This window comes from Hermetia illucens, chromosome 1, assembly GCF_905115235.1.
Source record: "Hermetia illucens chromosome 1, iHerIll2.2.curated.20191125, whole genome shotgun sequence".
Lineage (NCBI taxonomy): Eukaryota > Metazoa > Arthropoda > Insecta > Diptera > Stratiomyidae > Hermetia > Hermetia illucens.
In genome coordinates this window covers 135,423,059-135,440,101 of record NC_051849.1, presented here as the reverse complement: position 1 = coordinate 135,440,101, position 17,043 = coordinate 135,423,059, and the positions used below count along the sequence as shown (strand labels likewise).

Sequence of the window (17,043 nt, the reverse complement as noted above, 5' to 3'; positions counted from 1 at the left end):
GTTAAGGTTTCGCAGGACAGAGTGAATGAAACTCTGAAAAGTTTGCGTCGCATTACATAGATCAAAAGTTATCCGAATTCTTCGAGTTCACAGGGATTCGCTGGTACACCTTGGTTAAGTCCAAGGTCGTGAAAACACGGCAGTCACCGAGGTTGTGTGCAAGGTCGTGGATAAGTATGGTAGTGATCTGGAATGGTCCGAGCATTCACACGTCTGTGATCCCCACATGGTCTCCATTCGCCGTTTTGGGTCTATAAGAGGCCTGTTCTGCAGATCTACCAGCAATCCACAGGAAGTCCGCACCTAATATGAGACTGTTAATATCCGCTATAACAAAACACCATGAAAACCTTCGCCGACGTCCAAGCCTTGTGTCCATTTGCCTACAGTCGGTAGTGTGTATGGATGAGGAGTTTGCCGCCGCTAGTTTGAGTTATTGCGTTTGTGATTCCGCGATACTAGAAGGATTAAGACGTCTGCGCCTGTGTCGATTAGGTAATGGCGCTTGCTCAAAGGGTCGTAGATGCTTAGGTGATGTGGAGCTGCATTCTGGGTAACCACCGTCGCAGTTTCCAACGAGTTTAGTTTTTTGGTGCTGTGAACGTGCACGAGCTGGCACATTTCTTTGTATTGTGGTGACACCAGCAAACTTCGTCCGTCTTGCCATCGGAACTGCCAGTATAACGAATTTGTTAAGTAACTAACCAATTTAATTTAAACATTTTTATTAGAATTAAAATTAATTCATTAACATAAACATTTCTTTGATTATAACTATCATAATTATATCTTAAATTGTTCCTGAGACCACGACCCCAGCACCGCAAGATCAAACAATCAGGGCGGAGCCTACTGAATGTAAACTAAGTAAGTGTCAAAAATCGAATAAGTATGGACTACCTCCTAACCGGCCTCGTGGCCCTCATGCGGTGGCAGTGGGGAATGAAATCCTTGATTCCTAAAAAGAAGAGTCAGTGGCATTGGCAATGCTCCTATCAAAAACTGGGAACAAACTTTCATTAAGGGCAGGTGGCAGACATACTGCAGAGTTCATCCTGCCGAATAGCAGGTAGAGTGGCTATACGTCACCAGTTGGATGATAACCTGTCCACCCGAAGATGCAAAATAAAAAATAAAGAAAAACAATAGTAGATCGCCCTTGCTACATGCTTCTCCCACTCGCTATATGTGCAAATAATCACGATGGGTTCCTAATTATGACTGCCCACTAAAAAGCGTAAACGGTTTGTTTTTTGCGGAACTAAATCCCGTTAATCCGAAAATGTTATCTAAATTCGTTACCAAAGTCTAATGCTAAACAAAGCCTTATTAGCGATGGTTTTTGCAGTCAAGGCAAAATCTTATCAGAGTCGATATTCACCTACCGTGATTTATACCGACAACCCCGCCGTTACCCACACTCATGTACTTTTTAGAATAACAGACATCATTTATTTTACATATTTTGTCCCAAAAGGATTTAATGGCGAAAGCAGTCTTCCTATGCGCTACACTAGCAATATGCAACGTTCCAGGAGGCGCACAAACAGATTTCCATATTAATTACCGCCTCTTTTTGTTATAGGCCTTTATATGATTGCAACGCGCTGAAATTATTAAATATAGCCTGCACATCGGTCTAGTGCCTAGGATGATGATCACGAACACAAATGTATTTCCCGGTTACCTTTCCAGTAGAAAAAGAAAAACACTCTTTGACGCCTAATTTTTCCTTTTACTATGAAGAAGAATGATCCCTTTTTGATTTTTTTGATTCCTTTTACTATGAAGAAGAATGATTCAGAGCACGAGCACCTTGTCGAAATTCTTATAAGCCCTCAAACTTGGTCAGCAAGTTGGTCAGACTGTAGACAACGAAAACCTTCACTAATATCTTGCCGTGACCAATTTGATAACTGAATTGGTTAAACGTCACTCTCTTGATCTCACTACTCTGGGTTTTAATTTCGATTCGTCATGGATGTTTATGTTGGTTTTTCTCATGCTTCGTTCATCATCATCAGCATCATCAACGGCGCAACAACCGGTATCCGGTCTAGGCCTGCCTTAATAAGGAACTCCAGACATTCCGATATTGCACCGAGGTTCACCAATTCGATATCCCCAAAAGCTATCTGGCGTCCTGGCCTACGCCATCGCTCCATCTTAGGCAGGATCTGCCTCGTCTTCTTTTTCTACCATAGATATTGCCCTTATAAACTTTCCGGGTGGGATCATCCTCATCCATATGGATTAAGTGACCCCACCGTAACCTATTGAGCCGGATTTTATTCACAACCGGACGGATACGGAATCGTCCATCCTCATGTAGGGGGCCAAAAATTCTTCGGAGGATTCTTCTCTCGAACGCGGCCAAGAGTTCGCAATTTTTCTTGTTAAGAACCCAAGTTTCCGAGGAATAGATGAGGACTGGCAAGATCATAGTCTCATACAGAAAGAGCTTTGACCCTATGGTGAGACAGGTAGATAAGAGAAATTGTCAACGGTCTCAAAGTTGTATTCTCCTATCCTTATTCTTCCTGTTTGACCAGTGCGGCTTGATGTTGTTGGTTGGTTCGTCTTCGGTGCTAACGTTGCCACCATATATTTTGTCTTGCCTTCATTGATGTGCAGTCCAAGATCTCGCGCCGATCGCCGCCTGCTCGATCTGGATGAAGGCAGTTTGTACGTCTCGAGTGGTTCTTCCCATGATGTCGACATCGTCAGCATAGGCCAGTAGTTGGGTGGACTTAAAGAGGATCGTACCTCTTGAATTTACATCGGCATCACGAATGACTTTCTCGAGGGCCAGGTTAAAGGACACATGATAGGGCATCCCCTTGCCGTAGACCGTTGTTGATGTGGAATGGTTTTGAGAGTGATCCCGCTGCTTCTATCTGGCCTCGCACATTGGTCAGGGTCAGCCTAGTCAGTCTTGTCAATTTCGTCGGGATACCGAATTCTCTCATGGCCGTGTACAGTTTTACCCTTGCTATGCTATCATAGGCGGCTTAAAAATCGATGAAAAGATGGTGCAACGGTCCATATTGCAACAGTTTTTCCATCGCTTGCCGCAGAAAGAAAATCTGATCTGTTGCTGATTTGCCTGGAGTGAAGCTTCTTTGGTATGGGGCTATCCGGCCTAGCAAGATAGAGGAGAATATCTTATAGATGGTACTCAGCAATGTAATACCTCTATAATTGCTGCACTGTGTGAGATCTCGCTTTTTATGTATTCGCTGTCCCATACCTTGAGCACAAGTTGATGAACCACTTGGTGTAATTGGTCGCCTCCATATTTAACCAATTCGGCTGTAATTCCATCGGCTCCTGGCGACTTATGATTTTTTAGCCGATGAATTGCACGGACTGTTTCTCATAAACTTGGTGGTGGCAGTATTTGTCCGTCGTCTTCAGTTGGCGGGACCTCCAACTCGCCGATGTTCTGGTTGTTCAGTAGCTCATCAAAGTACTCAACCCATCGCTCTAATATGCCCATTCTGTCGGAAATCAGATTTCTCTCTTTGTCTCGGCAGGATGAGCATCGAGGTGTATAAGGCTTCATCCTGCTGAATTGTTGGTAAAACTTCCGCGCCTGGTGCGGTTGCTCCCTGTACTTTTCTGTAGTCGCTTCTCCGCCCGACGGAGTTCGTGATAAGTCTCTGCGCGTGCCCGTGTTCCTTGAGAATGCAACATTACTCGGTATGCAGCATTCTTGCATTCCAAACCAGCCGTTGCGACTCCTTTTGCGGTTGGGGCCAAGTATGTTTGTGGCCGTATCCATGATAACGTTCTTCAGGTGATTGTGAAGATCATTTGTTGATGCTTCATCTCGAGGTCCTCTATTGACTGCGGTTATTGCGGCATCCATTTCCCTCTTATAGATGTCGCGGAGGGCTGTGTTATAGATGGCTTCAGTGTTAACTCCCACCTGATTGTCAGAGGGGATTCTAGGTGGTGTTGTTATTCGAGCTCGGAGTACCATGCCAACGAGATAGTGATCCGAGTCTATATTGGCCCCCCTATATGTTCTGACATTCATCAAGGCTGAGAGGTGGCGGCGTTCGATCAACACGTGGTCAATTTGGTTGAAAGTGGTCCCGTCTGGAGAGGCCCACGTATGTTTGTGGACCGCTTTCCGCGCCAACCAGGTACTTCCAACAACCATTTCGTGTGACCCTGCTGCTGTACAATTATTAGCTGCGCAACATTGAAAGTAATAATAATGATAATTGAAAACTAAGTAAGAAAAAAAATATGAAACAGGCCATCCAGAAGGAAATGAAAAGGAGATATACAATAGATTTGTCTGCAGTCAATTATTTAAAATTCTGAAAATGGTCGGTTGCAAAACCGCTTCCCATATTTGCTTAATTTCTGAGGTCATTGACTAAGTTGTGACTATCGTTGATCATTAAAACGTTTCATCAAACCATCTTTGCGCAGATTTAACAGACCCGTTTTTTATTCAGTATTTGTCTTTTTCAATGCTCAAATCTTGAAACTAAAGATAGGGATTACAAAAACCTATTGATTGTCCTGATCCTCGGCAAGAAAACCTCACTTGTCTACAATTTCTTCATGTTTCCTAAAGATTACAGAAAGTTTGTAAGAAACTTTGAAAAATAATCGTAAATAAGCATTGGGAACTCTCGGGTAAATTACAATTAACACTTTTGGAAATTAGCTACAGGTGAATTTATCTGGATTTGAAATTTTAAACAGAATGATATGACCAATGTTTGAGCAACAAGTTGAAATTTAACTCGGGAACTTTTAAATTAAGAGCTCTGTGACTTGTGCCGGTAACAAATGAAAGTTAAGTAATCGTGCATCCCAGCTGATTCGTTTCAAAATTCTCAAGGAGTTAAGTTTATCGTGAGACCCCATCGATCCTAAAAAGATTCCTGACTTTGAACTTATTACAGACAAAAATATCCAAGAATTGCCAAGCGTAGCTGTCCTCTAACTACACACTTACTTAATGGTGTTTTGCATTTCGTCTACTTTCCCAAATGCAGGAAAACGTTACAAATAACGATGTTCCGCAAGAAAGGTAAAAATCCACCACTTGTCACACCCTATAGACCGATAAGCCTGCTCACCTCGCGATGAAAGCCATTCAAGAAGCTTCTATTAGCCCTGCTGCACCAAAACTTGAACGAAAATGAAATTATTCCCCTTTATTAGTTCGGAATTAGGAGAAAATATGGAACTGTTGAATAAGTTTATAGATTAACCCCCGAGATAATCTGCGTTTGACAAAATCTGGCATGAAGGCATCGTTCACAAAATCAAAGAAAAGGTACCTGAGAATCCCCATAAAATTCTTAAGTCGTATCGCACCGCCAGCAGATATTTTATTAAGCAAAAACTCATGAGAATCTACAATTAAAGCCAGGTAGCCATCCCATGCTTTACTTTATATATATGGAATTCAAGGTGCTGATGTGCAAAACACCGGTAAACCCGATCTGAATTTAGGGTGGGCAGCTTTGCAGGTCTGCTCGCACATCAAACATCGAAACTCCCCAAAGAGTGGAATCTAAGATACTGCAAATGATTACCGTGGTATATTAGAAACTTCAATATTCACTCTGATTTGAGGATCTTAGCCATAAAAGACAAAATTAATTAGTTGAAGCGGGCAGGAAGCTTTCACACAAGTCAGTACCATCGTCTGAAGAGGAGATGTACTATAAGGAAAGTACAGTAAGTAGTTACTAGCTCTCTATTCCCAATCGGCGGCGAAGGATACAAATCGCTTTTTAGATCTAATATTTGATAACTGTTTGTAATTTTCTGTTAAGTGGAAAGGCCCAAAAATAAATGTAATGCAAAAAGACCGTTTAAATTATAGGAAGGAAATATTTAGAGGTGCATTCTGCATAGAATTTTCGTCACCTGTGCTAAATGAAGCAGCGAATCAAATACAAAGTCTATGTCAAAAAGCCTTCAACAAAATGATATTTTATTGGTGATTTTAAATACTAAAAATTGCTCACATCGATTCAAAATTCACAATCTTAGCACCTACTGAATATTTATCGGATAATATCTTCAAATTTTTATGAACATTTTCCTCTGTGTATTTCCATGCAATTATCTATAAAAATGCTATTGATTACAGCTACAAAATATCGCACTATGTCTAAGTCATGTGTTATGATGTAAAGTTGATGCAAAATAAATTTCACTCCATTATTATGCAATCTTATGTGTTTTGATCATTTCTTCGTTTTCCATGTTAATTTTGAAAAGTTTGCGACTAATTTGCTGATTACAAAATAGCACTATTCCGAAAGAAATTCCATCTCATATTTCCGTGAATATGATTCAAATTGTTTAATATTCAAAAACCTCGTTTGTATCAAAAATGTTTTGTTTTCGTTAATTTTCAGACGGACGTTGCGTGTGAGTAATAAATCTGCAAAAAATCCTGATAGATCTCGGAAATCGAATGTGTTCACGGGGTAAAATCTTTGATATCGTTTATGTCAGATTCTGTTTCTGTTTAGTAGAATAACCGAAAACCACGTGTTACAAATATCAAAACAACACAACGGGACGTTATACAAAAACCTTTGTTATTTATTGAGCAACCGATTAGCAGCCATCTCGAAAGCAGAAATTAATCGTGCGCAAAGACTTGATGACAATTTGGCTTTATAAATATTTTAAAATCTAACTCCACTAAAAACATAATTATTATTTTGGCAGTAGGCCAGCCTAGGCCATCAAATTGAGAATAATCTTTGGATGATATTCCTGATTCAGATCTGCATACACATATCTTCAAACTAGGCGAACAGATCCACTTAATGCAGTAAAAATGACATACGTATTCCACTAGGTCTATTTTTAACAAAATGTGTAACTTAAAGCAACTCGACGTTGAGAATATTTGTGTTGATTTTTAGTTTTGTTGCAATTTTCGAGTATATGACTATCCATTATTTCTATGATTAACATTTACTTGTCGGTAGAACCACATTGTATGCTTCCTATATTAGAGCTCATATATTGCATGATTTCACTTCCATTTTACTCTTAAGGAAAATATAAAACTATAAATTAAATATACGTAATGATACGATCAGCCCTCTGCAATATTTACAACGTCTTTGCTCGATCGAGGAGGTCACTGATGAATTTCTGCAAAGGGAAAATCCATTAGTACCTTTGTTCAGGGGATACATTTAAGCCTGGCCTTACCGATATGTCTTTTTGCGGTCGCTTACAATCTGATAACAAGCTCTGAAAAAATAAAAAGGACAAAATTCTTGAAAAAAATGTGAATATTGGTGCAAGAATAATGCAACGACACACAACACATTGGGGGAATGAGGTGATTTGCTATTAACTTTCAATCCAGGCCAATACTTTTTTCAGTTAATCGAGAGAAATAGGGATACAACCGAAATGTACTCTACGATACATCCTACATAGGCTGTTTCTTGTAATATTCTTCATCCTTAGCTTTTCCCTATTCAGTGGCGGTGAAGATTCGTTTATCTGATTCGCATTTTTTCTTGGTTTAGGGAAGAAATTCTCAATCACTATCTAGCGTATCGAACCATCCTTGTTTCAGTCCGCATTTAGGTCGCTTCACATCGACTTGGATGTTCAGGCCAATGTTAGCCAGTGCTTTTTAAGGTTTTGTGTAAACACAAAACCTTATTAAAATCGGTTTACTGTCTGTCTGTCTGTCTGTCCGTCACACGCATTTTTCTCGGAGACGGTTATAGCGATTGACACCAAATTTGGTAGAAAGGTGGGAACTGTGAACGCTCACGCATACAGTGAATTACATCATTTTACGTCGAATTTAAGGGGGGGGGGGCCCATACATGCAAAAGGGGGGTGTAAACTTTTTTTTCATCAAATATAATCAAATTAAAGGTCTCGATTAGTACTTTTCAAAGCCGATTTTAGTTTTGACATTCGTTGGAAGGGTGGGTAGCGCGGGGGGTTTAAAGTGATCACTTCTTTAAGGGGGCCATTCTCAGAAACTACCAAACCGAAAAATCTGAAAAAAATCAGGGGGCTGCCACTATATGGTGCCTGGCCTCGGAAATACCTTCCATGCCGATATCTGTTTAAATAAAGTTAATAATAGTATATTACTACAATTTTTTGTAATTGGTTAGAAACTCTCCTTAAGTTCATCCTAGTACCATGAAATTTTGCAGTGATATAGGCTATAATATAGAGCATGATCTTACCAAGTTTGGTGGAAATCGCACTATTACTAACAAAGTTATAATACCTCAAATTTGTTGCTTCTTTGAAAATTGAAGACTATGAATGTCAATATCACCCGAAAGTGGATACTCTCACATAATATATGGATATATTACGTGCTACGTACTAAGAAATACACAAAACCTTTCGTACCTGAAGCGTCCAGCTTCCGGTTTCCCGACTTGTTTAATAATAATCGTTCGTGCGACAATCCAACAACAGTATAGGAGGCAACGTCGTCAGGTACTCATTCATAGCGAAGTCGATTTGCATCCGATATCCAGTCTAATTTGAACCGCGACCTTCCGTTATCATAGGCTAGCGCTTCAACTACTAAACCACGAATTTCATAGTCATTCAAGACGCCTTTCCTGCAATTTTTCTATGATTGGTGCAACTCTATGTCAATCGCGGATGTGACATAGTGCCTTGAGACACTCATCCAACGCAACAATTTTGTTTCCGTCTCCGAAAGACACCGTTAATTGTCTTTGATAGTCGATCAGTACTCGAAACCATGGAAGGCAAACCAGATTTAAGATGTGCGTTGATGCGTCAATCGCCACTTCATCCGGATTGCGTTGGCGCATGAAGCCATTTCATAGCGCAGTTTAGCATTGGCTGATAGCATTGATTCGAAATGATTAAATCGCTCAGTTCTCGGCATGTAACATCTGTTTCATTGAAGTCGGTGATCCAAAACTCTTTATTCAGATTCATTCACAGACCGTGCTACATGGGGCCAATTGCACGAGATTAGTTTCGTTGTGAGATGCTAGAAAACGCCATTTGCTTAAGGTAGCGTATACAGCGGCAACTGGATATCCCGCGTGACAGGGTTCATTACAATAACAACAAATTGGGAAACCGGAAGCTGGACGCTTCAGGTATGAAAGGCTTTGGGTATTTCTTTTATAAAGCCATTTGAGTGTGCATTGTCACATTATTACCTAGCACGTAATATATGCATATATTATGTAAGTATATCCACATTCCCGTGATATTGACATTAAAAGTCTTGGGTTTGCAAATAAGCGACAAATTTGACTTATTTTAACTTTGTTAGTAATAAAAAAATGCGTGTGACGGACAGACAGACAGTAGACCGATTTTAATAAGGTTTTGTTTTGCACAAAACCTTAAAAAGGCGCATCCTTAATGAATATACTTGATTTTGATATACTTGCCGTATTTCTAACCCTACTTTTCGAATGGCTCCAGTGGGACGAGGGGTTGTCTCAATGAATACCAGATAAGTTTGTGTGGCACAAGGAAAACGGGCTGCTCGAATAAAAATAATCATTTTCTTTGCATCCCGATTGGCATTCTTATCAATTTAGCGACTATCGATGAGAAATTTATGAGATGATTTTTCTCATGGACATTGGGATGGGAAGATGAGACAAGTGTTTGATGAACTATAAATTGACAGGTACAAGGTCCTGAGTGTAGACAAAATAGACGATACGCTCGCTTCATTACATATTTTAAAGCCTTAACCTCTATAGCGCCGTTTACCGTCTGGCATTTAGCCCACTCCTTACTAATGCGAGTATCAATATTTAGCGTGTTGATATCGTCACTCACTTTTGCTTGTTTGTTTTTTCGGTTTTCCTGAAAATTTCTATTTTGAGAGATTCATAAGTTGGAAACATGCTACAAACTTTGAACCTCTCTAATAATATTTTGAAATTCTTTCCTTTGTGGGTTACATGACTGGCGAAGTACTTTGAGATTTGAGACCAAACGTATTGTAGTACGGTTAACAACCTCAAGAAAAAACTTCCACTTTACACTGTTTTTAATCTCATCCTTCAGAGAAGACACACATTTTGTAAGACAATATTTGATGGCGTTCAATTATACTTCTTTTCAAATGTTAATGCAAGCCAGAGTCCGTCGATCATTGTCACAATAAGACCTTGTGCGCTACTTAGCTAATATGCCTGTGCCTTTCAACAGAATTACTCAAAAACCACATAGTGGGTGGCTAACATACACATTTCCTGACATAATAACTAAACTGTTTAAGATACGAAACGGTGAACTTACAACAAGATGAGATCTCCTCACATCATCGGTATCCATGTCTAAAATTTCATCGATGTCCACATCAATGGCTTCAGTCTGCAATGGCGAAACCAAACAATAAGTTAGTCATGAAGATGCGTCCAAACTAATTAAATTGAGTTGAAAACACAATCATTTACCAATTGCTTTACTTACAGGCGGATCAAACAACTTTTGCAGCTCATCGTAGAGCCACATTTCCACAGCCAGTCGCTTCCGTATTAGACTCATCTGATGTGATCCATATTTAGCGGTTAAGAACTTCTCACGTCGTTCTTTGACCTCCCCCTTATCGCTAAAATTGACACGTAGGCCAGTGCGATTTGGTGACCTTTCACAATCATTCATCGACTCCACCCCACAATGCATCTTGGTGACTGATCAATTCAATTTTCTTCCAATCAATTGTGCAGCCTCCCTTGATGTGATATATTCGCTGGAACCCTCTTGATTTACCACGGAATTGGATGAATGACTGCTGCTTAGCTGTAGTCTCCACTAAAGCTATCTGAAAGAGAATCATATGAGTAATCAGTGAAGTTTTGAGGAATTCTATTAACGATATTAAGAGCAGTTGTAGAAAATAATATGAAGATGGATAGACCTTTCACGAATTGCTTACATTTGAATATTCATCTTTTCTGACAAATCAGAGAACGCAACTTTATTTCGATCCCAACCGTTGCACTTATCCGAATTTTGTGCACAAAAATATCAATGAATGCTTTATCAACCAAATCGCAAAAACCCTATAAATCAAGAAAATGGTGGATAGGTGTAGATATGATTGATGTAAGTTTCCTTCTTAAGTGAAAATTTTAATTTTTGAGAAAAATTATCTGTGCTATTGAAAACGATAACAAACGCATATTTGGGGTTTTTAATGCGTCACGCACGACAGCAAGCTCTGTAGTAGCAATAAACCTATCAAGATATAGAAATTACAGACGCTTTAAGACTTTATATTTGTTACTCGCCGTTTGAGGATCACTTTTGAGGTAGCATGCCAAATATCGGAGCGTCCAAAAAAATATTTTCTCACAAGATACTGGATTAAACTGCAATACTTTTCAGGGTTAGAGTCTATGAAAAGTACTTGACATGTTTGAACAACAAACTGCAGTACTGACATTTAGGATCACCAAAATATATCAAAACAAATAAAGAAAATAAAGAGTAATTTTTTAGACCGAAGAATTTTGATCTAGTGTAACTTCAGGGCAATTCCTCTCGTCATTTTGGCGAATGCATTTAATCTTGTTGAAAACAAAAATGATCGTGTTGAGATATCCAAAGCTTCGGAGAAACGCGAGGGCGTTCGCCTCAGTCGACGCGGCAGGAGGGGTCCCGGTCATTTCGAGAAATGGACAGGGTTCTTGATGCATAGACGGCATCAGAATGGAAGTGAATTAGTCCGAGCAAAACAAATGTGAATTGGTAGACCTCGGCGCCAAACTGGGATGTCTGGAGTTCCTTACTAAGGCAGAACTATACCGTATACCAGTTGTTGCACCGTTGATATGATGAAAACAAATGCGTGTCTGTACACTAAATATTGGCGCCCTCACTGGAAAGGCTGAGGACTCCTCCTCAGAAGGCGAACTGGTATTTGCGCTCTACAAGAAATTCGATGGCGTGGTGCCAATAGCCGCAACATACAACCTGAACGCGGTAAAAACGGCTATAAACTTTTATATTTTGGTAGTCCACGCACATAATATGCTGTCAGCATTGCCATCTCAGAGAGTTTCCGCGATTGGCATTAAAGAAGTCGAAAAATTTGATGACCATTTGATGAAGCCCACTATTATATCAGTCGATCGCACAATTCACTTCTTACGCGCCGCAACCATGTCGACCCGATGCCTTCTCAAAACTGCTCAATACAAAGACCTATAACGTGCCTGCTGCTGACTATATTATAATTGCGAACGACCTTCATAATCATGTGGCGGAAAAGGCAGTCGCAGAATTTTATAGTACGAACAGTAAAACGCAAACCATAGTCGGTTTGCGGTTTACTGTTATATAACACCGACATTTTAACATCGTCACGGATTGCAAAGCCATTCCCCATGCGACCTTCGCACCTCAACATCGGTTGATTCAAGCCACCAATAAAACAGCGTGAGGAACGCACTGGCCCACGATGTAATTAATTGTGGTGAATTCGTGAGAAGGAAGAAGAAATAATTTCACGATTGCCAACCATTACCAATGCCGCAGGATCTTGGAACCAAATTAAAGACACGATCCACAAGGCCGCCTACGGAACCCTCGGGTTCATCAAGCCTTGTAAGCGGTTTATCAATCGAGATACTTGGTTTGGGAGTGGCGATGTTGAAATGAAGGTCCATGAAAGGAGTCGCCTGTGCCATACGGTTCTTTACGATAAAACGCTAACCAATCGACCCCCAGCCTTATTTTCACTAATGACGGAATCACTTTTATAGTGCCATCTAAGCAAATTCTCAAAACCCGTTTCTGGAAAAAAAACTGTTTGTGTGAAGTTGTCAGCATTTTCAATTTCAACCAAATTCAACGCACTGAAAAGCCCGCGCCAAGTTGTATGACGTCACACGCCAACTATCAAAATTAATTTCGTGCGTGAAATGTCAAGGAGGACAGTGAAATATTGTTTCGTACCATGCTGCACAAATAACTTCATTAAAACCCCGCTGAAAGGTTGTTTAGTTCTTCCGAGAAGAGATATTCGTAAGAAGTGGATCGCCATCCCTCGACGAAATCCGGTTTCTCCGCGGTCAGGTTTATATTCTTGTCAATATGTAACCGAATTTTAGAATTAGGATTTTGTGGCACTATTATTCATTTTTCATGCTTTAGAAAGAAGATTTGGGGAATTTTATATACATCTCATCAGATCCACTTCCGAAACTTCAGAACGGCTTAACAGTAACAAGTAACAATCCTGAGAAAATTCGACCTGCAGCTGCGAAATTGCAAAGGGAGCAGAAATAAATGAGTATAATTGAAATTAAATCACAAAGTTCAGTGCAAATCCATTATTTTGGGGGATGTGAACGTACGTTTTACCACTATTCTATTCCACTATGCATAATTAGTATGCGGTAAACAACATATTGAAATTTCCGTTTTGACACCTTTGTTTCCGGAGAAGTACTTACTAGAATTTGCTATGTAGGTTGCTACCATTACTGCCGAAATGTAAGGCAAATTCAAGAATTGTCCTTTAACGCAATAATTCCCCACCTTTCTGTTGAAAACTGATTGATTACGTCACAACTAACAAACACTAAACCGTATGCTTTCACGTAAATGAGATTCAAATCACTCGCTCCGTGTCGTTACATGAAGTGCTAGCCAATCACCGCGTTTTCTTTTCTGTCTTGTGAGAATTCAATTTTGAGACCATTTTAATTAATAAATGAGTGTTCCGAATTAGTTTTTTGGCAAATTTACAAGAATAACAATCGGGAAGCAAAGAAAGCGATCGCTGTTACCCCAGCGGTCCACCACAAATATCTTTACGATAAATTGGAAACTCCGAACGGGGAGAGAGATCTATATCGACTTGTCAAAAGCCGACACCGACGCACTCAGGACATCGGAATCTGCTGTTGGGTTAATGAACGATGCTTTGCTTACCAATCAACAGGTCGCAACGCATAGATGGCAAGAATACGAATGAAATCGCGGAAAGCAATAGGACCTAATGACATCGCATTTGAGCTCTAGAAAGCAGAGCTGGGACCGGCTCAGTGAGTTCTTCAATCGGATTATTGAGGAAAGGGGAATAATATCCCAATATTCAATTCGATGTGGTACTGACAAAGTAGCAATTGTGACCTGCTATAACTTTGCTTATAACAATGGGATTTCCACCAAACCTTTCAATATGCTGCTTATAATATACTATTATTAACTTTATTTGAGCAGATATCCCAACGGAGGATACTTTGGGGCCTAGATACCATGTGCGTGAGGTTTCCGTTGGATAGTTTTTGAGAGTGGGTCCTTGAAGTAATTGAGTCCCCGCATTCCTTCAGTTGCAACCAAAATGAAACCACTCATCGCATGTAATAGCGTGCATACACTGGAAAACAAATTGTGTATCGAATGTGCTACATAATAATTTGCGAATGTATGGGCGTGTTTGATGCGTTGTCCAAATGTTTGAGGAGTTTCAAACGTTTTTCACCTGACGAGGGTTTAATTTTTTTAACCCAATCAACGGTGGAGAGGGAGGGAAGGGAGAGGTATATATTGAAAAAGAGAAAATAAATGGAATTTTCCAATTAGACCGGCTAGGAGTCTTGCAGGAAGGCAATAGATGTAATAGCAATTGAAGACATGTTATTCCAACTTTTAAAAAGAGAATAGTAAGAGAAATGTTAAAGAGCAATTGTACTAGAGAATTGACGTCCAGAGCACAGTTAGATACTAGACAGCTACCTCACTCCCCCTTGCCCCTCAAGGGGGGAAATCAGTGCGAGTACGCACGATTTCAAATTGTTTTGCCATTGAGCATGAGCGAGATGTACCGAAAACCCGATCAGCTGTGTTTGACATACCGCCCGGACTTGCCAATGTATTGGTGAGATTGGCAAGTTTTTGCTTATGTATAAGTGAATACGTGAAACAACTTTTTGCTATATGGGTGAGCACGCCGTAGTATCAGAATAGCAAAAGCTCACCGATCTCTCTCTTACCAATACGATTTGACGAAGATTATGCCTTTTCCTTGTTTAGCGTCTCTGATGTGTACAGATAAGCTTCTACAAGCCCATTTGCAAGTGGGGTCATTTTTGTAAGGGTACTGCCTATAGTAGATCTACTGTGGTCCAGAGCAAAAGAATTTGACAATTCCTATACACTCATTACTGTTTTCCCTCTCGATTGGGTGCTCTAGTTATCTTCTTTTTATTGTAACAGTTCATTCTCAGCGCGGCTATCAATGTGCAGTAAGATTATTTCTGCTGGTACAGCTTTCACAGAATAGAAAGCAAAGGAAGGTAATTATCGAAATAATTGGAAAAGACACATCAGAAATGCATTAGTGCAAATCAGAAGGGCACTGTTCTGTTGTTGAGGGATCTTGGTTCGAATTGGGCTACCGTGGTATCGGCGACGAAGAACGATTGTTCTAAAATGGATCGATTCCTAGCATTCATTTAGTTGTCCTGTGATTGAAGTTAAGAGTACCATGTATCAATTCTCCTGAAAGGCAAAGCTGCATTGTTTTACCGATTTTAATTAATTTTAATTAATTTTAATTTTCCGTCCATACGTATCAAATGACATCAGAACATTTTCAAAGTACAAATAAGTCATCTTGAACTTATCAAGAAATGTTATACATAGAAAGACAAGAGATGAAAAAAGTTAAGAAACATCTCATGAACATGCGAGTATTTGCATCAATAGCATTTTTGATCAGATAATGAGCTAATCAGCTTAATAATGTGTGAAGCTTTAAATCAATGCATACCACAAATGTTTTCGCGATTAGTGTAGCGCGTGTGACAAGTAGGATGGTTAGTAAGTAATCAATGTGCTCTTTGACAAGGTTACGAGCTAGATTGGGAAACTAAATGGAACTTCGTAATTATTACTAAGGCGAAAAAATTTGAAAATTTTAATTAGCTAAAAAACTGAAGAAAATTGAATAACTGTTAATTATTCTAGTTTCCCGAGGAACTTACTCAAAAACCCAACTTTTCTTGTTGATATTTATGATTTTTAATGAAAGTTGCATTTGTCATTTTTCTCTGAAGTGAAATTTTCAGGATCAAGGGAGGTTATATTTGAATGAGAACAAATGAACCGAGTGATTTAAAAGAGATAAAATCAACGAGAAATGGTAGTATGGCTACAGTTCATATAACTCCAGCCGAAGAAGGATCTACATGGATAAAAGCGAAAAGATTTTAATTTATCTCCTTAATAGAGGTAAGGCCTGAAGTTATTAGCTAAGTCCAACAAATGTTACTAGAAAAACATGAATGCTCGATCGTCGTGACAGCCGAAAAGTGGAAAATCGGCAGTTGGGCGTTTCAAATATGAGTTTCTTATGCAAGAATATTTGGGTGCCCTGCGGTTCCAATTGTACATACATGTACAATGTGATCAGAAGACGGAAGTGACAGTGGATAGGTCGAACATTAAGGAGGCGCCACGATTCCATGGCTTGCTCCGTCGTCTCGTCGTGCCGTAGATCGCTGGGGTATACCAAGGGGCTTTGGGCATCATATCTTCAGAAAGTTAAAACGAGAAGCTACCCCTTGGAAGAAGTATGAACTCTTTTCAGTAAAACTATTCAATTCAAACTATATTCAATATACGCTTTGGACTTCCTCCGAAATTTCACCTAGATACAGCACATGACGGAGGATTAAAACTGGAAACCAACTTGTTGTTTGTCGATCAAACTTTCGAGGTGTTTTCTGATACGTTGCGTTACGTTATTTTAGCTATTATCTTTGTAAGAAGAACAAAGAGCTGACAAATGTCGTCCAATTGTCGTATTCAAGGTGAGTGCCCTTCCTCGGAATCATGGCGTTCATCATTTTCTTCCATTCACTTTTCACACACACTCCCCAAAACTCGGTTTCGGATTCCCAGGACTTACAGATGAGTGGAAGTCGCAACTCTGCAGAAACTGCCGCGAATTTGCCTCGCTTGAGCGTATTGATGGCAGAAATAATTTCACTATCGTTTGGAGAAGCACATATCTATATGCAACGGTAA

The 17,043-nt window shown here is 39.7% G+C and overlaps 1 protein-coding gene across 1 annotated transcript in view; it reads right to left on the bottom strand.

Annotated features, from left to right (window-relative positions):
• Window positions 1-5,940: 5,940 nt before the first annotated feature.
• LOC119661780 (protein phosphatase 1 regulatory subunit 14B) overlaps window positions 5,941-17,043 on the bottom strand; it is a 150,653-nt gene continuing 139,550 nt past the window's right edge. Inside the window, exons 3-6 of the mRNA XM_038071260.1 lie at window positions 10,471-10,822; window positions 10,297-10,371; window positions 7,216-7,257; window positions 5,941-7,155 (exon numbers count right to left, since the gene is read on the bottom strand). Of these exons, the coding sequence (XP_037927188.1) occupies window positions 7,114-7,155; window positions 7,216-7,257; window positions 10,297-10,371; window positions 10,471-10,683 (372 nt within the window). The 5' untranslated portion in view covers window positions 10,684-10,822 and the 3' untranslated portion in view covers window positions 5,941-7,113. The remainder of the gene's footprint in view (window positions 7,156-7,215; window positions 7,258-10,296; window positions 10,372-10,470; window positions 10,823-17,043) is intronic.